This window comes from Mustela lutreola, chromosome 4 (genome assembly GCF_030435805.1).
Source record: "Mustela lutreola isolate mMusLut2 chromosome 4, mMusLut2.pri, whole genome shotgun sequence".
NCBI classification, from domain to species: Eukaryota; Metazoa; Chordata; class Mammalia; order Carnivora; family Mustelidae; genus Mustela; species Mustela lutreola.
In genome coordinates this window covers 170,116,426-170,143,675 of record NC_081293.1, presented here as the reverse complement: position 1 = coordinate 170,143,675, position 27,250 = coordinate 170,116,426, and the positions used below count along the sequence as shown (strand labels likewise).

General features: G+C 36.4%; 1 protein-coding gene across 4 annotated transcripts in view; it reads right to left on the bottom strand.

Annotated features, from left to right (window-relative positions):
• The window catches only part of CFTR (CF transmembrane conductance regulator), a 169,500-nt gene that overhangs the window by 93,468 nt on the left and 48,782 nt on the right, over positions 1-27,250 (bottom strand). For 3 of the 4 annotated variants that reach the window (XM_059171669.1, XM_059171668.1, XM_059171666.1), the window contains exons 5-11: positions 26,681-26,770; positions 25,659-25,822; positions 24,756-24,881; positions 20,387-20,633; positions 18,416-18,508; positions 11,398-11,580; positions 3,803-3,994 (exon numbers count right to left, since the gene is read on the bottom strand). In XM_059171669.1, coding sequence (XP_059027652.1) covers positions 3,803-3,994; positions 11,398-11,580; positions 18,416-18,508; positions 20,387-20,633; positions 24,756-24,881; positions 25,659-25,822; positions 26,681-26,770 — 1,095 coding nt within the window. The remainder of the gene's footprint in view (positions 1-3,802; positions 3,995-11,397; positions 11,581-18,415; positions 18,509-20,386; positions 20,634-24,755; positions 24,882-25,658; positions 25,823-26,680; positions 26,771-27,250) is intronic. The other variant, XM_059171667.1, reaches the window with a different exon arrangement.

Below are 27,250 nucleotides of genomic sequence, written 5' to 3'. Positions count from 1 at the left end.
ACAATGTACAGGGAATATTCAGCAACAAGAAAAGAAGCAGACACGCTCTATATTCAGTGTACTCACTACATTTGCCAGTATCAAGTACAGAGAATTTAGGGTGCTGGGTGTATTTTTGCCTGTTATAAGATGACTAGAAAGGCCTCGTTGCAACAGTCAGCGGGACAGGAGAGAGCAGGGACTCAGATCATTAGAAATGAAAAGCTCAGTGTTTTGACAACTTAAGGCAAAGGGGAAGAAGAGTGAAGTGTACATTACAGAAGCAAAATGTATGTCATCATCATTATAAAGTTATTTATTCAAGTCTACCTAGTGGTGTCCTCCACTGGAAACCTTATTAGTAAGACTTATGATCTTTCTGTCTTGATCAGATGTCTCAGTTGTATGTCATTCACCTTCACGTGCTTCTGTCCTAAACCCATGGCAATCCTACCTATCCCCCTTTTCAGCTCCTGTCGTGCAAGGAATCCTTAATCCTAAACCAATTTCTCTCTTCTTCTAATTTCTTCAGGAAAAAAAAACTCTCAGTCTTCCCTGAAGGCCCATTTTCCCTGACACCCTTTCCTTTGGATGGAAATAGTATATAAATATGGCATTCTTGATCTCCGCACAATGCCTCTGCTTAATTTCTGTTTCTTCTTGTCCCTTAATACCATTATCTGGATTACTGAAACAGTTCCTGTTAGTCTCCCTTCTAGTCAGAACAGCAAATACTACTACTATGATGACGACGACAACAACTACTACTACTGGCTATTTTATTAAGTAGTTTTGGTGAGCCAGAAAAATATCAAAATAAATAATATAATCTCCATATTGAGAGGACAAAACTCAGTGTATAACAGGATTAAGTAACTTTCTTTAGTAACCCAACTCTGTCAGATTTCAAAATATATATTCTTTCTGCCATCCCAGTTTCAAAATGCACCCACCTTAATTCTGTTTCTCATATTACAGCCAATTGATATATCAAAAATACAAAACTGCCTGCATCCTTCTTCCCCTGATTAAAGCTCTCCAAGACCAAATTCCTGAGATTGGTGTACAAGGCCCCCAGGCCGTGGTCCAATGGGTTCATTCCTCTTTCCACACTCAGTGCCTCCAAGTTATATTCTGGTTCTATCAAGACATGGTTCCCTGCACTAACCAACTGGTTTCACATCCTATGTTTCTGCTCAGTTCCTTTTGTCCAGAATACCCTTCCCACTTTTACTCATCCCTCAGGTTGTCCACTTTTAGAGAAAGCCTTTCCTGAACTGCTGAGGCAAACCGAAACTGGGCTTCCGCAGTGCCCTAAGAATACCTTTATTCCAATACTTGCTATCTCTTCCTTTATGTTTTCCCCCAACCAGCCCATAAGTTATTTGAGGAGGGAAAATAATGTTTTCATTTTGTACCTGCCCTGACCCCACCACAGTGAACAGTGTCTGGTACAGAGTTGTGCTTTGGAGTGTGAAAGGCACATAGAAACTAGAATCACCGCCCAACCCATTGCCATTTCTGGAGCATGGAAACAATGTGCCTGAACTCTAAACTGTCCAATGCCATCTGGTTTCTTTGACAGGATACTCCAACTTCTGTTTGGGGTCAGGAAGAACAACTACCATATTTACAGATAACCACATTTATCATTTTTCTTAGAACCACTTTTGTCATCATTAAAGTTCACATTGATGACTTTTTATAGCCATCTTAATTATACCAAGTTCCATCTTATTTCCATAGAAGTCACTCTCTAATAAGAACTGACTCTAAGAACACATTTATCTTACATCACGTTCTCTAGCAGTATTCACCACCTCAAAAGAAAGTAGAAAGGAGCTAATATTTATAGAATAGATAATTTACACCAGACACTATGTTATATACCCTATATTCATCCCATTGAATTTTCTCAATAATCCAATTACCATTTATTCATTAATCTCCCACTTCTTCTGACCAACCTAAACTTCTACTTTATTGGCAGCTCTAATGTTCTTAATCAAAAAAATTCCTCCAAAGCCATCAATTTCCCTCTTGTTACATTGGAACTCCACAGTGAATCATTCTATTAGAGGAATTATCCTTGTACCACCTTTGGAGATTATTCTTTACATCAGGCAGACGGAGATCTATTGTTACGCTCCCTCTTTTCACTCCTACAGAAATCACTCTTTCATTTTCTATTAGAGCACCAACTACATTCCTTATTAATATGTTTCTTTCCCCTACCAGTCCATGAACCTCTCAAGTATAAGGATCTTATTCTATTTATATTTTTACGAAATGCAGCAAGCGCCAAATGTTTTCAAAATGAAGACTTCTTAACTTTTTCTAGTTTAAAAGTTTATTTGGACACAAAAGGCCATATACTGAATGTTTGCATTTGTGTTAATTGTCCACAACAATTAGAGATACAAGGTAGATTAGTGGTTGTTTAGAGCCAGGTATGTGTGCTGGGGGGCAAGGTAGGTAAGAAGAAATGGAAACTGTTACTGAAACTACTTTTATTTTATTTTTTTTAAAGATTTTATTTATTTATTTGACATAGAGAGATCACAAGTAGGCAGAGGCAGGCAGACAGAGAGGGGGAAGCAGGCTCCCTGCCAAGCAGAGAGCATGATGTGGGTCTCGATCCCAGGACCCGAGATCACGACCCGAGCCGAAGGCAGAGGCTTTAACCCACTGAGCCACCCAGGCACCCCTGAAACTACTTTTAGAGGAAATAAAGATGTGATGGCCTTTCCTTTGGATGGAAATAGTCCATAAATATGAGTATATGAAATAAAACTAATTTATACACATTAAAAATAATTTTGAGGTTGGTCATAGAATGAGAAAAGAATATGCTCTTCTTCCTCTTATTCTCTTTACTTTCGTTATTTTTAACAGCTTTATTATGATATAATTCACATACCATACAATAGTTCATTAAAACACAGATCACTATAACATGAACCTTTAGAAAATGGACTGTGTATTTTTCAGCTTGGTTTTCCCACACTTAGCATGTTAGTGTTAGTAAATGCTCATTTCATAAATGAGGGACCCACAGCTCTGAATTTATTATTAGTAATACAGCTATGGTCTATTTGGGTTAAATAAATATACTTTTATTGTTGGATTCAAATCACCATTTATAAAATTATTTCTTGAGGAAAGGTATATTCAAAGCAAAAAATAATAACAGTAATAATAAAGCTCACCAGAAACCTTCCAAAACCTTTCAACTAACAAATAAAGCTTGTGATTTATCTTGCAAGACACTACCACTCCTATAACCCAGTCCCCACCTAGACAAATATCTGTGTTCTCTAAAAACACCCAATATGTTTTGGATAAAATATAATCACAATTTTATCTTTGATTCTCTACTGGAAGATCATTGCTCATTATGGTAGGCTATGGTTGTTATTTAAAATTACTAAAATCCTCTCAAGTAATTTTGAAGTATTTTTTAAAAAATGCATGCATATAAGTGTCCACTGAGGACACATGACTCACGAATGAGTCAATAAAATTCTCTCCATTTCATAAAGAGGTTTTATTGTAACCAAATCAGCCCATCATTTTAAAAATAAATTGTACCTTCTCTATGTTTTTGTAAGTCTCCTAGAGCAGGGATCATATATTTTATTAGTGGTCATATATTTATTAGACATATATATTTTATTAGTGGATTTACTTAGAGTACTTTGCCCATGTTGGAAACTTGGTTAATATATGTAGACTGACTTATTGAATAGGGGACTAATTATATATCTTAAGTAGTTTAAAGATTTCATATGCATAGTCAGAATTATGTCACATAGTGACTTACCTCCTCTAGCTGGCATGCTTTGATGACACTCCTGTATCTATACTCATCATAAGAAACACCAAAGATGATGTTTTCTTTGATGGTGCCAGGCATGATCCAGGAAAACTGAGAGCAGAATGAAATTCTTCCACTGTGCTTAATTTTGCCCTCTGAAGGCTCCAACTCTCCCATAATCATCATCAGAAGTGAAGTCTAGAAACAAAAACCATGGTTATTAAATTAAATCACTTGATCAAATCATTCTCAGAATATACCTGCCTCCGGCTATTATCCTAAGCAGATATATCTGTTCTGATTTTGAAGGATTCCAGATTAATTCATTTGATTCAAAACTTACTAAGCACTTCCTATTCGGGATATGCTGCTATGCACAAAAGATACAAAGAGGAATAAAAGAGACAATTACAGTGGAGTGTGGTTAAGTGTTGTAGTAGAGGTTCACAGGGATGGAGCCACTGATTCAGATCGTTGGGATGGGTTTGGAGAACATCAGGGAAAGATAAATACCAGCTAATATTTGTTGATACTCGGCCTATGCTGGGTGCTGTTCTTTGTGATTTAACTGCATTCATTTATTTAATCGCAGCTATTAGAATTTAAATAAATTCTGTCCATTTATTTAAACCAACAATGTAGATTCATTTTGATCTTCATCTAACAAAGAAGAGATGAGTTTAAAAAAAAAAAAAAAAGATAATATTGTTTCCACGAGCCCTTCTTGAAGAAACAAGGATAAAATCATCCAAGAAATGAATGAAGAAGCCTCACCAAAAGGACTATCAGTGAGCAAAGACTTTATATAAAAGACTGTGAACTAAAATTTAAACTAATGTGGGAATTAGAGTTGAAGAAGATAATTTAAATACGTTATATGCCCTGACAATAGGAAAAGTTTTAAGTAAAATACAAACAAAACAAAGGAAAGAGAGTATAAAGGAAATTTGCTGATTGCCTTATCAAGAAAAGCTGGAAGTCAAAGGATACCATGTAAACGTAACACAGTAACAGAAGCATAAGCATATTTAACAATACAAAGATAAAGCATTAAGAAAGATAACACAAGGGTGCCTGATTTGGTTCAGTGGGTTAAGCCTCTGCCTTCTGCTCAGATCATGATCTCAGGGTCCTGGGATCTGGCTCTCTGCTCAGGAGGGAGCCTGCTTCCCTCCACCTCTGCCTGCTTCTCTGCCTACTTGTGATCTCTGTCAAATAAATAAATAAAATCTTAAAAAAAAAGAAAAAAGAAAGAAAGAAAGATAATATGACTGACTAAAATGGTATAGAAGAAAAAGAGGCAGCAGAGAAAGAAAAAACATTAACTTTATGAGAGCTCACATTAGGGAATCAAGGAAAGAAAATCCCGAAGATTTAACATAAAGTTATTATAAATATAACCTCTATGACAAAACACCTCCTGCACCTCTAAAAGTTGGAAGGTCCTTGGGCTCACATGTGAACCCCTTTCCCTTTTTATCCATACTCTGTCCTTCGGAATCTCATTTGACCTCAAGTTGTTACACTGACAGACCCCATTCCCTTGAAACCAGACCTGTATATCCAACTAACATCTCAACTTGGATGTTGAATATGCATTATAAACTAAATGCATAAGTTTCTTCCATAATCTTCTCAGGTAATTGTACCTTCAAGCTTCCAGTTACCCTTGGACTCATCCTTGATCTCTGTTTTTTTCATATGCCACCTTCAATCTAATTCTGTGGTATCTTTCTTAGAAACATGTCCTGAGTGGTGCCTGGGTGGCTCAGTGGGTTAAAGCCTCTGCCTGTGGCTCGGCTCGGGTCACGACCCCTGGGTCCTGGGATCTAGACCCACATCAGGCTCTCTGCTGGGCGGGAAGCCTGCTTCCTCCTCTCTCTCTGCCTGCCTCTCTGCCTACTTGTGATCTCTGTCAGAAAAATAAATAAAATCTTAAAAAGGAAGGAAAGAAGGAAGGAAGGAAGGAAGGAAGGAAGGAAGGAAGGAAGGAAGGAAGAAAGAAAGAAAGAAAGAAATATGTCCTGAATTTGATTACTACTTCCATCACTACCTGGATTAAGCCAATATCATCTCTTGCCCAATTAGCCCAAAAACTCCCAACTGCTTCAAAGCTCCCCTTGCTTCTGCCCTTGTCTCTCTAAAACATATTTTCAAAGCGCCCCCATCAAAACCTAAGCCCAATCATATTACTTTCCTCTTAAAACCTTCCAATGGACTCTCATTTCCTCAGAAAGAAAAGCCTTACTCGTTACAAGCCCCTTTGTAAGACCTTTCAGGCTCTTTTAGAAAAGCCCAAGTACTGGTCTAGCCCACCTTACTCCTCTGATGGCTCTACCCTCTGTGGCTGACTGTGCCAACCCCACTGACCTCCTTGCTGTTCTGTGAACCATACAGGCTAAGTTCTATTTCAAGGCTTTCTCCACCCTCTCTCTGCAAGACTCTTCTGCAGGTAATCCACATGACCTTGTCCCTCACCTCCCTCAAGTCTCTGCTCAAATGTTACCTTTCAGTGAGGGTTTCTCTATCTCCTCTATTTAAAATTGCACCCCATCACCAATCTTCTTTTCTCTGCTTTATCTTTATAGCAATTTCCATCAGGTGTTATTACATATACTCATTTTTTGTTTGTTTGTCTCCCATAAAATGTGAGTTCCTTAGATGGGGATGAGAATATGTTGTAGGTTTTGTTCACTATTATATCTTAAGGGCCTCGATTAATACTTGGCACAAAGTAGAGACTCAGTAAATTTGTTAAATGATATAAGTTAAGAATATGATACATTATATTAAATTATAAGGGCTCAATAACTTGAAAAATGAATTACTATTATATAAGAAACAAACCAATGGAACAGAAATAAAACTACAAACCAGATCCAAATGCACAAAAGAATTAGTATTCAATAAAGGTGGCATCTAAAATCAGTGGGGAAAGATGGATTATTCAATAAACGGTGTTGGACACTGGACTGTGTCCAGAGGGCTAACCAAAAAATTGTGTTTGTACCTCATACTATATTCATGGTGAATTCCAAATAGGTCAAAGAAAAAGTACAAAAATAAGTCCTTAAAGAAAACACTGGGGGATGCCTAAAGGGGGGGAAAAAACCACTATGGAGTAAGAAAGCCTTCCTATAACTCAAAATCCGGAAGTCACGAAATAAAAGATAAATTAAACCTCTTTTTAAAAACTTATGCATGGAAAGCTAAAGGAAAAGAGTGTAAAATTGAAGTAAAACTTTACAACTTAGAACACACAAAAGAATAATTTCTCTCTAAAGAAATGATTCTAAAATCAAAAGGAAAAAGAAAGCAAATCCATTAAAAAATGTACCAAGTATGTGACTAGTTATTTCACCAAAAATGAAAATAGAGGAGACCTTTGAACATATGAAAAAATATTGTACTTTATTCATAATAAGAGAAACCCAAATCTGAAAAAAAAGGGAGAGAAACCCAAATTAAAAATACATGGATATGCCACTCGTCCCTATAGTAAGACTGGAAAAGAATTAAAAATTAGATAACATCATCTGCTGGTGATGCTATGATGAAATCCACACTTTTATATAGATCATATGGTACACACATAGATTAGTGCAATCTTCAGGGATAGAAGCTCAATGAATACACAAATGCTTTACCATTTCAAGGAAGCTACCCTACTGATACACTTGCAGATGTGCTAAATGACATGTATGCAAGGATATTCAGTGTCATTTTGGGTTAGCAAAACTCTGGAAGCAACCCCAAAATCAATCAATTGATGATTCATTACATCATATAACATCCACCTGTACAGTAGAATACTATGCAGTTATTTATATATATATTCAAAAAATTAAAACTGGCCACGTGGGTTGGGGGAGAGATTGGTGAAAAGTGGAAAACGGAGCAGAAACAGACTGAAAGGGAAATTTTTCAACTTTTTATATCTTTTAATTTTCTAAAGTTTTTTTTTTTTTTCTTAAAGATTCTGTTTATTTATTCGACAGACAGAGATCACAAGTAGGCAGAGAGGCAGGCAGAGAGAGAGAGAGGAGGAAGCAGGCTCCCTGCTGAGCAGATAGCCCCATGTGGGGCTGGATCACAGGACCCTGAGATCACGACCTAAGCCGGAGGCAGAGGCTTTAACCTAATGAGCCACCCAGGTGCCCCTAATTTCCTAAAGTTTTTAATTGTCAATTAAGTTTTAATAAATAATAATATCACCTAAAATACATTAGGAAGAAGGCAGGATTAAGTAACAGACCTCTTTATGTTATAGATTTCAGTATATTTTGTAATTTTTATTATATGAAGAAAAATCTAAAATACTTTATTTCTATGTAAAATCCTTTTGTATAAAAATTAAATCTAGAAAGAATAGTTATTTTTAAATATTTTTAGAAACAATATCTTACATAGATGAGCTTTATAAATCTAAACAATGGAAAAGATCTTACTATCTATGTTAAATGCATATAATATTTACATTATATGTTTATATTATATGATATATTGTTAATATTTATTGATATAATACAAATACTAAAATAACTATATTATATATGAAATATATTATATATGAAATATATAAAAATTATTTACCAAGCCTTCAGTCAAGGGTACCCAGTACTGCAGACTCTTATACCAATTTTGCTTAATTACAACAATTCACAGAGGTCTCATAGATGAAAGACACTTAATGTGGATTAGAACAAAAAATCTGTTTTCCCAAAGATTGTTCAATTAAATAAATTTGTATCAAGCACTAAGATACTCCTTGGAATACAGAGTAAAGAAGACATGTGTGCAAGGATATTCAGTGTCATTTTGGGTTAGCAAAACTCTGGAAACAACCCCAAAATCAATCAATTGATGATTCATTACATCATATAACATCAGAGTCTAGATAACTATAAGAGGAAAGAAGGATAAAATTAAACCTGACCTTAGTGTTTAAAGAAAATAATATAGATTATTAATATAGATATAAATTATTATAACTTTGGAAAATCTAGAGATACAAAACATACCCCAAATTGTCTACAGCCATACCACCCTGAACACGCCCGATCTCATCAAAATATACCCAAAATCTCAGAGATAGCCACTTTATCCATAAATGTCCTTCCAGACACACACATATATATATACATGCTTTTAAAAACACAAATTAGGGGCGCCTGGGTGGCTCAGTGGGTTAAGCCACTGCCTTCGGCTCAGGTCATGATCTCAGGGTCCTGGGATCGAGTCCTGCATCGGGCTCTCTGCTCAGCAGGGAGCCTGCTTCCTTCTCTCTCTCTCTCTCTGCCTGCCTCTCAGTGTACTTGTAATTTCTCTCTGTCAAATAAATAAAAAAATTAAAAAAAATAAAAAAAAAACCACAAATTATGTATGTAATATTTTATAACTTGTTCTTTCTTAACAATATATAAATACGTGTCCTTCACAACCATTTTAAACATCCTTTTTACTGACTGAATAACATGTCATTCTATCACTACACTAAAATTTGTCTAATCGATTCCTTAATAACAGATATTTAGGGGTCCCTCTGATTTTTTTTTAATTCAAACAATGTTGTGATGAATACCTTTGTGCTATAAAATCTCAGCAAACACACTAGGTTAAGTCACACAAGTAGAAGAATTATTCAGTTATCTTGAGAGCTTTTGATATATCAAACTGGGTGAGATGGGATTTGACTTCAAATGCTAATATTTGCAATTATTCAATCTTATATGTTAGCTAGATCTTCTGTCTGGTAGATTATAAAATACTCCATTCCTAATACTATGAAAAGCCTCCCTCCTTGCCTGAGCTGCCAAACCCTCAAACTTATCCCAAAGGAACCACTGCTTTCCTTGGACTTGGTCTTCAGAGCTACTTCTCAGAAGATGCAAATACAACTCCAGCCAGCGATTATCTGCTCATCAGTTTTTAATAGAATTGCCTGAAATTTAATTGTTGGTAAGTCTTGTAATTTCTGAGTCCAAATCTATTTTTGTATACCTTTCAAAGAAGTAACTCTAAGCATATAAACAGAATTTTAAAAATTACATGAAATACAATTACCTCTCAGCAGCAAACATTCTTGTTTAGATCATCGATACTTTGCTGATGAACAGCTCCTCCTATGGTTATCTTTTTATTTTAATAGTGAAAATTACTACTAATTCTATATAAGAAGTAGAAGGAAAAATAATACTTAAAAGGAGGAACAAGTTCTCCTAAGAAGAAAATATACAACTACAGCTACTATATTTAAAAGGCCTATTTCTAAAAAAAACAAGTAAATAAATAAAATAAAAAACCTGTCTCACATGTAAAAAACATAACTGGAGAGAGAAACAACCAAATTGCATTAGTAGCATTGTGGACACCAAATTTAACAACTATTTTCTGCAGCATTTTGTTTCCCAAGTTTCAAATTAAATTCTCCAAATATATCATTCTTCCCATGTTAAATATTAATGAATGTCTTTCAAGAATGTTTTTTAATTTCTACTTTTACATACATTTTTATCTTAAAGCTTCAGTGGTCCTTCCTTCCTTTCCCTTTCACCCCTGAGTTTAACCTTTCAGCTATTTTTGCTTTATAACCTATTAATTTTTGTCAGACATATCTCTAAATATTCTTGACTTATTTAAGTTGGGATAGGGGTAGGGACTGGGAAGCTGACCAGCAATGAATAAATCAACATTCCTATGTATTTCTTTCAAAAAGCTATCCTAGTCAGTAATTTTTCCTCATAATAAATCCTAAGCAAGTCTGAGTTCATTCCCTAAAATCCTAAAACAACCAAATAAGGACCTTCTGCCTATGCGGTTCCGAGGTAAAAATCTATGCCATGATTTTCCTGGACCAGCCCTGAAAAAATGTCTATGCCAAAGATGGGTAAAAATGAATAGTTCATTTATTCAATAAAGTTACTGAATGTCCACCATGTGTAAGACACTGTGTTCACTTATATGTGAACTCTAAAAAAACAAAAGAAAGAATAAACAAACAAAAATTTTAAATGCCCATAAATACAAACAAACTGATGTTTGCCAGGGGAAGAGGTATGGGAAGATGGGCAAAATGAGTAAAGAGGAGTGGGAGATACAGGCTTCCAGTTATGGGATGAAGAAGCCCCATGGATGTGTGATACGGCATAGGGAATAGATCCAGTGATATTAGCATAGCTTTGTGTGGTGACAGACGGTAGCTACATTTGTGAGCACAGTGTAATGTACAGAGGTGTTCAATCGTTATATTGTACCTCTGAAATTAAGGTAACACTGGTTGTCAACTGTGTTCCAATTTAAAAAAGAAAAACATTTTTAATAAATATAAAGATCAACATGTGGAAAAAAAAAAACACTGTGTTGTGTGCCATGTATCACATAAAGATGCAGAAGAAAAAGTCACTGGAAATAAGACAAAGGAAAAAAAAGACTAAAGAATATTATCAGTGGAATAATTTACATTATAAGGGACACTCTATCCAAGAATTCTCCTATTACCAATGTTAGAATTTCTCCAATACATCCTCTTACACTACAAACTAGAAAAAGAAAGAAATGCATACCAAATTAAGTTCTCAATGATGAGAAATAGAAGACATTACCTTGCCTGCTCCAGTAGATCCAGCAACTGCCAACAACTGTCCTCTTTCTATCTTGAAACTGATATCTTTCAGGACAGGAGCACCAAGAAGTGAGAAATTGCTGAAGAAAAGGCTGTTATCAGCATTGGAAATTTTTCTGTCGTTACTGTTTTGTTTTGCTTTCTCAAGTAATTCCCCAAATCCCTGAAAAAAATATAGAAAAATACAAAGGTAAGTTTCTCAGGTATTATCAATAGATATTTTTGAAACAATAGGTATTTGGTTCATGTATTAGCACATAAAGCACATGGCATCTGATCCACACTTTATAGCATGTAATTATATACATGAGTTCTAGAGTACATGATGGGAAACACTGAAATTTTTAATAAAGCATTTAATAGAAACATAACCTCAATATCCTAGATTGTCACTCACCCCTAAATTAAACTTTATTTAATATTGAAGAAAACATGTACCTTCTCCTATAGGCTGAGCAAATAAATGTTATCTAATCCTCAGCACAATAATAATATCGGAGGTAGATTTTCCAATTCACCTCTTTCAAAGCGATAGACCTTGTGACTCAGAGATGAAATGACTAAATTGGCCAGAGTGATTTACAACCCAATCTGACCTCTATTCTAACATGCCACTGGCACCTTCTTCTAAGAAGCGTAAAGCATTTAAGTAGTAATTAAGTATAAATGTGATGAGATTGCCAGATAATTCAGATGAGTTCCCTTACAGGAGAATAGTGGGAGGAAGGAATTCCCTTTTAAAAGTGCCCTGCTTCTCTATTGCCCCATGGGGAGCTTTAGGGGAGCAGTCTTCAGTCCAGAGTAACCAGCCTCAAAGACTGATCAGGAAGATCCTCATGCACACAGTCTTAAGGAAATCGATTCCACATCCTCAGGCTCCAAATATACTCCTTCCTAAAATCAATCTGCCTGAGATCCGCTTGCTGTTTATCATTTCTTCTTTTCCACTTTCCGGCTCACAATCATACTTGTCTCACTTGACACAGAAGAGGAGTTTGTCCTCAGTCCTAAGTCTTATTGTGCTGTCCTTCCTGGAGTCTAAAATCTTCTAGGACCACAGAAAGGGATCACAGAAGAATAATTTTTTCATGAAAGAGGGTCCCATAGAAACAAAGCCAGGAATACTGAAGGAGGAAATATCTCATTTCACCTGAAGGCAACCTGTGGGTCTTACGAAGATTAGAATAAGATAGTAGAAATGAGTGGCAGGATAAGGCATTTTAATTAACTAATTCTTTGATAACTTAATTTTTAATAATTTAATAAATTTAGTTGGTACATATTAATTATTTGCATTGTAAGGTTGTGATAATTTTTCTGACATAAAGCAAGCTGAAGTCTTGATAATGAGAACTGACTTCATAAATTGATTTATTTTCCATAAACTAAATGCACCCAAACTATAATGCCAAAGTTTTGACAAAAATCCATTTAACATGATTAGACAATATGTAATAAACAGGAATTACATGTCTTGCCACCACTTAAAACTACATAAGAATTTATGTCAACTTCACAATGTGTCAGAGATTATGTGTCATAGAATTCTAAAATTCCTTTAGGTCAAATATAAGCCATGAAGTTTGGAGACCACTGCTTTGAGTTTTCATGATATGGACAGCTAACATCCCCCTTAGTAATCAAACTAAAAGCAAAGCTTTTAAGAAGAAGACAATAAAAAGTCTTTTTAAAATAGGACAAAGGCATTTGTTATTTTGTTATTCATTTTTTAATTATTTATTTATTTATTTTAGAAACAGAGAGTGTGAGCAGAGGAAGGGGCAGAGGGAGAAGGAGAGAGAATCTCAAGCAGACTCCCCATTGAGCATAGAGCCTGACCCGGGGCTCAATCTCAGGACCCTGTGATCATTACCTGAGCCAAAACCAAGAGTCAGATGATCAACCAAGGGAGCCCTCCATTATTTATTTATTTACCTCACAGATATTTATTGACCATCACCTCTGTCTTAAAGACCACTTCAGGGGCGCCTGGGTGGCTCAATGGGTTAAACCTCTGCCTTCGGCTTAGGTCATGACCTTGGGGTCCTGGGATCAAGACCCACATTGGGCTCTCTGTTCAGCAGGGAGCCTGCTTCCCCCTTGCTCTTTCTGCCTGTCTCTCTGCCTATGGTGATCTCTGGCAGATAAATAAATAAAATCTTCTTTCTTTTCTTTTCTTTTCTTTTTTTTTTTTATTTGACAGAGATCACCAGTAGGCAGAGAGGCAGGCAGAGAGAGGGGCAGAGGCCCTGAGCCAAAGGCAGAGGCTTAACCCACTGAGCCACCCAGGCCCCCTGAAATAAATAAAATCTTAAGAAAAAAAATAAAGACCACTTCAAAAATCCCACATGGGAGAATAACTATGAGTAGATATTAATACTGAAACACACTTCGTGCTAGAACTGGAAATCACACCAAATTTTATAGGAGTACATTACAGAGGGAAAGCAACTCAGCCTGGAACTCGACCAAGTAAATGACATGCAGGCTGAGAGAGAAGGGATAGAAGTGGGATCTCACAAGACCAACAAATAAATGGTATAGGTGCTCCAGGAAGACAAATCTGCATATACAATGGTTCAGGCTTAAGAAACAGAATATGTCTCAGAAATGGTGAGTGGCCAGGTCAGATTTCTGTGACAAAATGACAAAAGATGTCCTTGGTAAGAAGTATAATGCAGTCTGTTGAAGGCAATGCAGTCTGTTGAAAGTGGGACTTTTAACCAATAAGCACTTGGACCAACGGGAGGCTTCTGTAGCTAATAATCTTTGCTTCTATTTACAGAAGTAAAATGCTTATTTCAAGACAATTGGAAAATACAAAAAAGCAGAACAAATAGAAATCACTTGTAGTACTACCACTGTGAAGAAACAATACTTAACCTTTCAACTGAAATTCCTCCCCTTTCTCAGGACGCCTGGGTGTCTCAGTTGGTTAGGTGTCTGCCTTCAGCTCAAGTCATAATCCCAGGGTCTTGGGATCAAGCCCCGCATCAGCCTCCCTGCTCAGCAGGGAGTTTGCTTTTCTTCTCCCTCTGCCCCTCCCCCTGCTTGTGTTCTTGCTAATTCTGTCTCTCTCAAATGAATAAATAAAAAATATTAAAAGAGGGTGCCTGGGTGGCTCAGTTGGTTAAGCTGCTGCCTTCGGCTCAGGTCATGATCTCAGGGTCCTGGGATCGAGTCCCGCATCGGGCTCTCTGCTCACCAGGGGGCCTGCTTCCCTTCCTCTCTCTCTGCCTGCCTCTCTGCCTACTTGTGATCTCTGTCTGTCAAATAAATAAATAAAATCTTTAAAAAAAAAATTAAAAGAAAAAAATCCCTCTACTTTCTTACCTATATATATAAATATATATGATTTTATATATAAATATATACATATAACCAGGGATGAAGGGTACAGGAAAGCAAATACAGTCAATATTATTGTAGTAACTTTGTATGGTGACAGATGGTTATTAAACTTAGCATGGTGAGCATTTTGTAATGTACATAATTGTTGAATCACTATGTTGTACACCTAAAACTAATATGTCAACTATATTTCAATAAAATATATATAATTTTTCTACAAAATTGAGAAAAAATAAGGTGGTGATCCCCTTTTTCTGACTTATAATAAGTCATCAATATTTTCATATACCATTAAATATTATGTTTAATTTAATTTTTAGTGGTAAGATAGTATCCAAGAGTATGAATAAACTATTTGCATGTGCTTTGCTATAAATTGGAGAGCACATTTTTTTTTGGTATAAATTCCCACAAGTGGAGTTTCCAGAGCAAAAGGTATGTGAAAGTCCAAGTCTTTTCAATTGTAGTTCTAAATTTTCTTTCATCAATAATTATATGGGGGTGCTTATTTTCAAGAACCCTTAACAATACTGATTTTTTGGTTTTAGACTTGTTTTAACTTTTTTTGTGTGGTTTTATAGTTGAAAATGGAATCTCACTATTGATCTCACTTTTATTCATTTTCTCCCTAATAAGACTGAAGAGTTTCCATGCTTACATGTCCCCTTAGTTGTACATGAAATGCTTATGATATTCTTTGTTTTTACCCCATTCTTGTGACATATTTTCATGTATCTGGCTAATAGTTAACAAGTCATTGTAACATACTGAACTTCAGTGTCTGGTGTTGTTGAGGGTATCAAATGAGATCATATACATGTGAAAGCAATATATGGTAAGGCAGCAGTCATTCTTTTTTGTTTTGTTTAAATATGGAGCAGTATGGTGAGTGGCAAAGGGTTTTGGAGTCAGAGAAACAGGCTGACCTTTTAGCTCTTCCCTAATTAGTTATCTTTGTTCCAGTTGTTTAAACTAAGTTTCAGCTTCCTAATAAGTAAGTAGTAATTCTACCCATTGCCAGGTTTGGACTGAGTATGGAATCATATATAATTCACCAAGGACTTGCCCCTTGAGTAACTGGGTGAATGGTGACACCAGCAAAGGTAATAGCAAATACACTGGAAGAGGCAGGTGTGTCAAATTTGGTGAGTGGTGAATGTAAAGTGCTTGAGGAGCATGCAGGAAATTCAAAAAATATATGTAAGAAGTAATGAAAGAAGCTGGGGCCATAAATTTGCCTTTAAGACCATCAGCACATTGATGTCAGTTGGCCCTGAGCTTGAAGTCACCCAGAGAGAGCATGAAATGCTAAAAGAAAACCTAAGTGGGACCCAGTGCCCATCACCATGGAAGCAGCAGGGAAGAGGTAGAAGTTGTGATCTGAGGATAAAATAATATGGAGAGAGTGGTTACACTAAAGCTAAGTCATCAGTTCAAGAAGAAAGGAACTGTTTTCTTGGGTTGGCAAGTGCAGAATCCAGACTGCAGTAGGGAGAAACCCATGAAAGATGAGGAAATGACAACAATTGTGGCAACACAGGGACAGAGAGAGGAATAAGGTTTGGAGGATGAAGCTGGGTGGGCAAAAACAAGAGAAGACTTTTTTCTAAAAAACTGGAAAATATTTGAATGGGAAAAGGAGTCAGTTGAAAGAAGTCATTGAAGCCTCTAGAGAGAGGACTGCTGGCCTCCTCTTCTAAGAAGATGAAGCAAGGTCGTAATAGTTCAGTCAAGGGCAGGGGGAAACATCTGTCTTTCTCGTAGACATGAAGGAAAGAGGAACACATAATTCCCAAGGTGAACAGGAAGCTAGAAGCATTCATACATGATAATGGCTTCTCCTTTCTTTCTGTTTCGTAGGAGGAAAGGCCATGCAGATAATGAGAGAAGTAGGGATTCAGGAAAGTGGTAAAAATCTGGAATAGCTTCTGGGGAAATGGTAAAGAAAATTAACTAAAGACAAATGAAAAGATTTCCCAAGAAGGTTTACAAGCCCCACTGAGGTTGAAACAAGAGCAGTGTAAAGCTTACAAATGACGGAGGTGTGTTATTTTTCCCAACACCTACTTCACCAAGGTCCATAAAGTAATGTTTTGCAGCAAAGGATTCAGTGGAAGGAAAGTGGAATTGAGAGAGCTGTAGAAGAACTGAAAAGACTGGTCTTGGAATAAGCAGATGTTCAAACAGGCAGGGTCCAAAGGGAGCACTGAAGAAACTAGAAACCTTGAACCTGAAAGACTACAGTACAGGTAGGATTTAGAGACAGAGCTGAACGGTTAGGAAATTCTGGGCTGGGAACAAGATTTCAGAGTGTAACATTTGCAAACAAGCACCACTATCCTGAGCAAATATGATCAAAAAGTATCCGGAGTTTGGCAGGTGATAAAGACTGAAGGACAAGGATATAGCCAGATGGGAAGCAACAGTCGGGTGAATGGATTGTAGACTATGACTTCTGGGTCCAAATTCTGGCTTCAGTTTCTGACAGGTGTGTGAGCTGAAGCAGGAACTTAGCCTTTCTTAGCTTCCATTTTGTTATCAGTAAATTACTTAGGTCACGGGAATGTTAAGTGAATTAAATGAAACAACACGTTTAAAGCACTTATCCTAGGTCTTGGCACAGAGTAAGGTTCTGAACATGCCACCTATTTTATAAGATGGAAGAAGAGGGAAATGGAAGATTTTCACAGCAAGCAGGGAAACAATTTTGTCTGAAATTGGGGGTGGGGGGAAATGTTAAACTTCTTATTTTCCCGTCATGCCTAGAATGGCCTTTGAAACTCCTAAAAACAAAGAAGTAAAATCAATCTGATCCCTTTCTGACATGACACTTTCCCACAAACAATTTTGCTAAGCAGATAAAGAATTATTCTCTAATCTGTATCTTCAGAAATGAAGTAAAGTGTAGTCCTGGCTATCAAGCAGCTTATATAAATAAAACCAGTTTCAGATATTTTGGAAAATGTAGAAATAGGATAGTGGTTTCATAAACTCCTATCTTTACTCAACAGATATAAATGATAATAGGAACTCAAGAGTTGTTCTCAATCATCAAATATTCCTTCTTGAGAGGCTGAATATCCTTGATAATATTTTTCTGACTTGGAGATATATAAGAGAATTTTTAAGAGGGAATGGAAATAAGTAAAAATAGAAAATAACACAGGTATGTGTCTTTCCAACATCTTTATGTAGACCACTATGTTGCAAGCACGCTGGACAGGAAAATGACAAAACAGAAAGGAGCATTTCTTGAGGAACTATTATGTGCATGGTACTCTGCTGAGCACTTCACGCTTCATGCTTCACAACAAACTTGCAAGAAACCAGGCACTGGTTGCAAGGGAAATATTAATATTTCATTTTATGGCTGGAGAACCAAGTTCTCCACAAGTAATTTGATATTGATTACACACAGAAGAAATGGCAGAGCTAGAATTCACGCCCTGCTCTTGCTGAGCTCCCAAACCTATGAGGCTGGCATCACTTCCCAATCGTAATTGATCGAGGAAAAGTAGCAGCTTCCCTCCCAGAGCTACAAGTTCAATTATCATTCTAACTTTCTTATCTATTAGGATGAAAACCAGATTCACAAAGGAGAAAATGTTGAAGTATTTAGAGCAAACAATTAAAGAAAGAATTCTGACCTCCTCCCAGAAGGCTGTTACATTCTCCATCACTACTTCTGTAGTTGTTAAGTTATATTCCAACGTCTTATACTCCTGCTTTTGTAAGAAATCCTGTTTACAAAAGAAGGCAAAAACATATTGTAGAACTAGAATAGCATTACTGCATTATTACACCTATTTTACACTCTGATGATTCTGTATTCTGTATTTGGATTTTATGAAGATTACTGAATATATTAGAAATTACTTCTTAATAAAATAATTGTTCACAATGTTCTAAAGTTAATTTGCCAAGCACTTGGATTTATTACATTTGAAAGGCACTTTTAAAACGTGTGCTATTTTATAAAACTGGTATTATACATTAGATTGTAACACACAACTGATTCTTCCTTCCATTCTTACATATGAACCTGAGTGATAAATTTATAAGGCCTCCCTGAGTTACCCACCAATGTACCTCAATTCAACATTAGGACAGACAGAAAGCTAACGTCTTCACATCTGCAACACCCTCCTTATTAGAAGCATCGACAGCATCACTTCTCTGGGTTACGTAAACGTATGAAGATCTGATATAACTGATTTGAAAGCATCAGAACCTTGACTCTAAAAGAAGGGCTTTATTAGACATTGGTAGGGTTCTAGGAGGAAAGGTGGGAGTGTCAGGAAGAATTAAGTGGCTATATCCTGAAGTTCTCACTGCAGCAGGTATAGAGGACAGCCTGCTCCTTGCCTCACTTTTGCTTTTTCTCCTCTAGTCTTCTCTCACTCACTATCTCTGTTTTGGTTTCTCTCTTCTTCTCTGTTTTGTTTCTCTGCCGGTGTTCCTGTTCACTGACTCTCCCGGTCTTTGTCGTGTTCTCTCTTTGAGTCTGTATGTATGTTCATGTTCTCTCTCTCTCTCTCTCTCACTTGAGAAGGGTTAACAGACGAAATAAGATTAGTCCAAGGGCTGCTATGGTTTTGAACTACATTCTCCAATTAGTCTAACTCGGAGATCTCAAACTCACATATTTTCAAGAAGATAAACTTAAGGAGGGTGCCTGAGTAGAGACTGTGTAGAACTAGAGAGGGAGGAGTTGCCACAGTTTTTAAGGAAAGAGGACCCAGTTCCTACATATTCCAATTCTTCAAAAGAAGATAAAATTTATTGTATATGTAACATCCCCCAACTTTTAAATGCTCGCAACTAATGCAAATAGGTTGTTTGTTTTTAATTTAAAGATCAAGTAGAAACAGTTTCAAGCCCAAAATTAGGTCCATGGGCAACCACTGGCAAAGTCTGGCCAAGATTACATAATGGCAGAATGACCTAAAAGTGGCTCATGCTGCACCCTCATTTTTCCTTCTATCACAGTGATTTTTTTCCTGGTTAAATATTTAAATGAATATCAAAAAAGTATAATAATACATTTTTGATCTGCACATTAATTATAAAAATTATAACCACACAGAAATTCATGCTAGTAATTCAATTAGCTTTCCATATACTGGGTATAATCACCTGAGGGCTTTAGAACTTCTCTTCCAAGCTACCAGCTACATCAGCATTGCCAGCGTGTGACATAAAATGCCATTCTCATCTATCTTACATTCTGGAAAGTATTTTGAAAATTTTTTCAAAAGTTTAAGGTGAATACTCTTAGTTTTAGCTAGAATATTTTATAACTTCCTGGTCAATTTTTTGCACATTCGCCAAGTTCATTAGAACTGATCTATTGGTTGATTACTTAAAAAAAAATTCTCCAGAATACAGAAATAGTATTTTCTTCAACTTCTTTGATTTAAGAGAATCTCACAGGCCTTCATTTATTTCATTGGGCTTCATCACAAGGTCTCATTAGACCACACATAGATATCAAGATAGGAAATCCTGTGCATCGAACCAGCCCAAGACCAAGACTTCATTTCCAGAGAGTGTGCTTGCTATAAAAGTTCAAAACTGTTCTAAAATCATTGCATACGATGCAATGTTAAGTACATTACCTGTATTTTGTTTATTGCTCCAAGAGAGTCATACCATGTTTGTACAGCCCAGGGGAATTGCCGAGTGACTGCCATGCGCAAAACGATGCAGAATGAGATGGTTGTGAATATTTTTCGGAGGACGATTGTTTTGATCAGTGCATAGGGAAGCACAGATAAAAACACCACAAAGAACCCTGAGAAGAAGAAGGCTGAGCTATTGAAGTATCTCACATAGGCTGCCTTCCGGGTCAGTTTCAGTTCTGTTCTATAAAAAAAAAAATATATAAAATTTGGGATTCTTATTAACTTTTCAAATACCAGGCATCTTGGAATGTAAAAACCTGACCAGATGCTCTCAAGGCTTTCTGTCTGTGTTCTGTTCCTAGCACCACCCTATATGAGCTGTGTGATTTTGGGCAAGTTATTTAATCTCCCTGGGCCTCAGTTACCTTCTCTGAGAGTGGGATGGTAATGAATGCACCAGTGTCTTGGACATCATATCTGTAAACATTATTTTTTTTAAAGATTTTATTTATTTATTTGACAGACAGAGATCACAAGTAGGCAGAGAGGCAGGCAGAGAGAGAGAGAGGGAAGCAGGTTTCCTGCGGAGCAGAGAGCCCGATGCGGGGCTCGATCCCAGGACCCTGAGATCATGACCCAAGCTGAAGGCAGCAGCCCAAACCATTGAGCCACCCAGGTGCCCCTGTAAACATTATTTTTATATTATAATTCATAATCTCAATTACTATTTCTATTGTTAGGATAACAATATGTTAATATCTTTAATCATTTCATTATTAGTTTGTAAGATTAGTAAGACTTTGATTCCAATTTTTTATTTGTTGGTTGGTGTTTCAAGCAGTTAAGTGTGGAAATGAGGACAACATTGTAAGAGTTATAAAGGAAAATGTGATTTTTCCTTTGTGATTTCCTAATGGATTCTTAACATTTTAGAAATTCTAGCTTGGCTTTGGGGAACAACTGAAAACAACATCTAAGCAACAAAGGTGTGGTTTCTCAAACCTTAGCATGGGTGAAAATCACCTGAGAAACTTGTTAAAATACAGCCTCAGGCCCACCACTGAGAGATACTGACTGAGTCTTCAATAGGCTTCCAGAATCCATGTTTTAAACTAGAACCCAAGCAATTCTGTTGTAGGTAGCTTTTGAAAAGTTAGAAAAGAATAGCTACTCTATCCTCTCTCTCACTTTAGTATAATTACTTGCAAAAATCATCTTTTTAAAGATTTGATTTCTAAGTAATCTCTACACCCATCCTGGAGCTCAAACCCAGAACCCCACCATCAAGAATTACACACTCCACCGACTGAGCCAGGCAGGTGCCCTTGCAACAATCATTTTTTACTTCTGATCTTCTAGTCTGAACTGCAAATGTGAACTTTTTTTTTTTTTCTAACACATATCAAAGAGGATTCAGTACTCTAGCAGACAGTAATAAGAGAACAAAGCTGTCTTCAACCTCCACCGCACTCTGCCAGGACCAGAAAAATTAAAGTCAGTTATGATCCTCCTCTTCGGCTCTTGCTGGGAAAAAGGCAGCCAGGAACAGAGAACAGAGGGTTCTGTGGCGAAGAGCAACACAAGAGCTGTGCCTGGCATCTGGGGGCTAGTTTCACACATTTGTAAAATTCAGAGAAGTTCTCATTCTCAAGTGGTAGAATTCAGGGGGAAAAAAAAATATATATATATATATTTTTTTTTTTTTAGTATATATATATATATACTATATATACTATAAATATATATATATATATAAATATATATATATTTTTTTAGTATATATATATATATACTATATATACTATAAATATATATATATAAATATATATATATATATATATATTTTTTTTTTTTAGTCTGAAAAAAAGTCTAATCCTGAGCACTCTGATAAAGGAAATTAAGTTCCATGTGCCCAACCTAGACAGTATTCACATTCTAATGTGGTCTAAGGCTTCTTATTTCAATCATTTGGCACTGAAAGCAGACTGGGATTTTGGAATCTCATTGGGGTTTGACTCCTGGTTCTGTCAGTGATAGCTATGCCATCTTACATACATCCACATGTGTAGAAGAGAAACACACAATCTCCAAGGCAGAGACGTTGCCATGATAAATGAGAACACAGCAGAGGGCCTGGCACTAAGAATCTGCCTAGGATCCTTAATCTTCAACAGAAAAAAAAAAGAATAATATTGGCTAGGCTGATGTTAATAAAATGCTAGAAAACCCTGTTCACCAAAATGTTCACAAATTTATGAGAATTGTTGTTGAAATGTGTTAGAAACCATTGAGGAAAATGGAAGAAGTGGTATGATAAGAAAAGAATAATGGACTCAAGAACATTTATAGGGATCACTTATAGAAAGCAGTATTCTCCACAATAAAATCACTTGTACTTTATGAGTCATAAAAATATTTTATCAGTTTCTTATTTAAAAAAAAAAAAAAAAGAACTTGAAAGTGGCTTTATTACAGAAGAGCAGTAAAGGAGCAGATTGCCAGGGAGTTTTACATAGTCTCTGCCCAGTTCAATAGGGGCCTAGGCTGAGGTAATCACCCCTTCGAACATATCCTGGCAATTTCTTTCAGAATATCACATTTTATTTTTTTGAGTACAAGCAACTCTTGTTTTCCCATATTTATGTCAGCCCTTCCCAGCCTTTTTGGGTAACAATTTCATGCCAGATTACAGAACCAGATTATACACGTTCCAACCAACCATTTGGTATTACAATTGGTCAAACAGAAACACGAAATAGAAAGGATGAATTTCATCTTTTGAGGAAGAAAAATAAAAACCAAAGTCAAGAAAAGTCAACACCTAAAATGACCAGGAGTTTAAGTTCAGGTCTGAGGCAACCGGATCTTCTGATCAACTCCTCATCCCCTTCTTGGTATGCCTGTGCTTACAGACACAGAAGTGACCAAGGGGATAAATCTGATGAAGAACTGCTAATAAGAAAAACAACTTCAACTGACTAAACAACTCCCTAAGATCTTTAAGGATGTTTCTGGAAAGAAAATACAATTTCTTTCCTGGATTTGTCTTGAAAGGCATAATAAAAACAGGTGACCAATGACGTTTGGGAAATATTTACTCTTTCACTCTTTCTATTTACATGGCAAAGGACTTAATATTTCAGCATTTCTTTTGTTGTTCCAATCACACACCTGCAGCTCAGTTAGCACTGTCTACCAGTATCAGCAGCCCCAATTCCTCATAACCATATTCACACCATCCAAAAGGTACTCTGCTTGTACACTTTTTCTCTGTGAAACTCTCTTGTGCTATAGGACCTGAAATTATCTGGTCTTCAACAGTAGTACGTCTATCATTGAGTCTCCTAGAATCCTTTTCGACTGCAGTTTGTAGAACATGGACATTGACTGAAAAAAAAAAAAAAATGGTCTCACGGCTGCAGAAATGTCCTAATTTATATTGTGCCCCAAACTGTCACAGGAATCATATCTCAATCTGGGCTGTACTTTTTTGCTGGATATAATCTTTACTGATCAGTGAAAGAGAAGATATCTGAGGTGAAACAAGACTAGAGACAGGTGCCAAGTACTGATTCTTTTTTTTTTTTTTTTTTTTTTTTTTTATTTGACAGAGATCACAAGTAGGCAGAGAGGCAGGCAGAGAGAGAGAGAGAGGAGGAAGCAGGCTTCCCGCTGAGCAGAGACCCCGATGTGGGGCTCAATCCCAGGACCCTGGGATCATGACCTGAGCCAAAGGCAGAGGCTTTAACCCTCTGAGCCACCCAGGCACCCCCAAGTACTGATTCTATCTCAGGTGATGGCTTTGTTGCTTCAGCTGACCTCTCAATTATGAGGTTTTTAGAAACACAATTTATGGATATTACCTGCATTATTACTCTTAGGTTAAGGAAGAACAATGATATGATATTTTAACCGAAGAGAAGGGTTTCTTTCATTTTTCATGAGCCGTAACAGAAGTTAAGTGAAATGGAGTAACAGAAAACCACTTATTCGGTTCAGAATTATACAGTTATGACTCTGGTAGTTTCATTTAAGGTTTCAATCACCCTCCAGCATCGTAATCATTATTTTAGTCAAGCAAGTATAATAAGTAGCTAGAAACACATATAGGAAATTCTTCTATAAGGCATAAATATTCTTGTAATGAAAAATAACACACTTTACCAACTACATAAAAGTATAGCCCATGAAAATGACTTTATGCCACTTAATATTGATGCATGAATATTGATATAGCTTAAAACAATTGATAGAAACTTCAAATACAAACTGGAAGTAAGTCAGTAAGTCCACTGTGACATACTCATTTTTAAAATATTAAACATTTTTGGCTAATGATATTAAAATTATCAGAAGGACTTACTGTCTTATGCTTTCAATCATTTTTTCCATTGCTTCCTCCCAGCAATATGCCTTAACAGATTGGATATTTTCAATCATTTCTGAGGTGATCACGAGTCTTTCGTTGATCTTTCCAGCTCTCTGATCTCTGTAAATCAATCAAATACTTAGTAAAACCAAGTCAAATTGTCACTAAGAACTACAAAAGTTTTGTTTTTAAGGCCATACTTCTTATTAAACAGGTGGATATTTATTTTACTATCTGATAGAGGATAACAAAAATAATAGCTATCTTTTAGTAAATGCCCTCTATGTACCAGACACTATTGGACACATTCCATAGACTGTCCCAGTGTAGGACACTTCATGGTGCTCCACGAAAAGTGGTTATCTCCATTTTAAAGATGAAAAACCAGAGACTCAGTGAGGCAGAGTGACTTGGAATTCAAGCCAAGAGCTAACAGACTCCAAAATTTGTATACATTCTATCACCTTCTAGCTGATAAACTCTAGAAGTCCTCTATCATACACTGCACTGGTATCACTGATTTATTCTGTAATAAAAAGTAACTAAGGTTCTGGTGTGATGATCCATGAACCAGAGTAGGAAAAACTTATGAAACTCAATCCAAAAACATGCATTCCCACCCATATACACATTATCCCTTCTACCTAAACCTTATGATCTATATAAATGAACTGAATCTTCACATATTCAAAAAGAAATTCTATAGGCTGATAAACCAAAAAAAATGCCCTGTTGATATAGGGAATATTATTTACACCATTAAAATAATTCCTTTTCAGTGACACCCAGTAAGTAGATCCCGGTTCAGTAAATAGAGCGGTCCTGGATTTACTACAGTAGACTTTGTGAAAATCTAATTTAAAACTGTTCCGAGCTATGTAACTAGAATGCTACTACCTGTACTTCATCATCATTCTCCCCAACCCGGCTTGAAAAAGGGCGAGGACTATGAGGAAAGCAAGACCACAGAAGGCAGAGGCTTGTAACAAATCCCAGAGCAGGCCCATCAAGAGCGTCACTTGTAAAGGAGCAATCCACACAAAATGTGCCAGTGCAAGTCCCTGGAAAATAAAATCACAGTGAAAACCAGTGATGGACAGACAAACAAGCCTAGATGAGAGAGAGAGTGAGCACAGAGAACTTAGATAATCAAACACATCATGGTTCCCAAAATGCTAACATCAAGGCATTCATTCACAGAGCAACGTGCTTAAACATTCTACAAATAGACTAGGATTTCCCAAGGAACAAATTTCGAGTCATTGCATCTTTCAGTGTATTTTTATTCAATGGGCTTAAGATGAACTATCTTAAGTATCATGTCAGGGATTTATTTTTCATAACTTACTTCTGTTTGACTAATGCAAGAGCCATGGTGTAAACACGCAAGAGCAAAAGGGTTTCCAAAGGCTCTCAGTATATCAACTCTATCACCTGACAAAATATTAAGAATAAATGCATGCTTAATTTAATAGTAACTTATTTAGCACCTGCTGTGGGTTTAACAATCTGTAAATACTGAGAATGCTAAGACAAATAAAACACACTACACGGTCTACCCTCAAAGACCTTGCATTTATTTGTGTAATAAGAGAGCACTGAACAAGAATTCTTGTTCAGAGTATCATATTCAGCCAAAGTAAATAACTGATTTAAAGTATTAAAAGGAAACAAGATCTGATAAAACTTGAATTTTGAAAAACTTTATTAAATACACAGTGAGCTAAGATGTCTTTGCATTGGGTGGTACTATGAAACCCTAGAATGGTGCTCTGCTAACAACCATCAATGGCAGAAATGGGCAAGGTAGGGATGTATATAACTTAACCCCATATCACCGTTAACTGACCCAGGAAAACCCTTGGGCTTGTATGAGTTATAACTATAATGCAGAAAAGATTAAATCAGTAGGTACGTACTTCATCAAATTTGTTCAGGTTGTTGGAAAGGAGACTAACAAGTTGTCCAATACTTATTTTATCCAGAACACGGCTTGACAGCTTTAAAGTCTAAAGTGAAAATGGGAAGTTAGGTGATCATGACAGAGAGAAGACAAAGATATCAATAGGTTGCCTCAAGGTAACCTAGTACACACACATGATACATTGAATGAGTTAATTTATATTTATATACATAAACTTCTATAAATGAGTATATATTAATAGGGTGGTTAAGAGAAGGTCCACATACCTGGTTATGAAAATCTGGATTTTATTGAGGAGGTAGAATTTAAGATGGGTGTGGAATAATGACTAGCATTTAGGTAAGCACAGATGAAGAAGGAATCAAAGCAGTTAATTTCAAAACACTATTAGAACAGATGACAGGGAAAATTCTATAGAGCTGTAATACACATGATTCAGTAACAGACTGTCTGTCTCAGGTGATTCTGAGTTCTCCAGAGGGCTTACCAGGGAGCTATGTGTAGAGTAAGCACCTCAGTAAATATCTGTTCATTTAATTATCTCTATCTTCTAGTCACAGGTAAA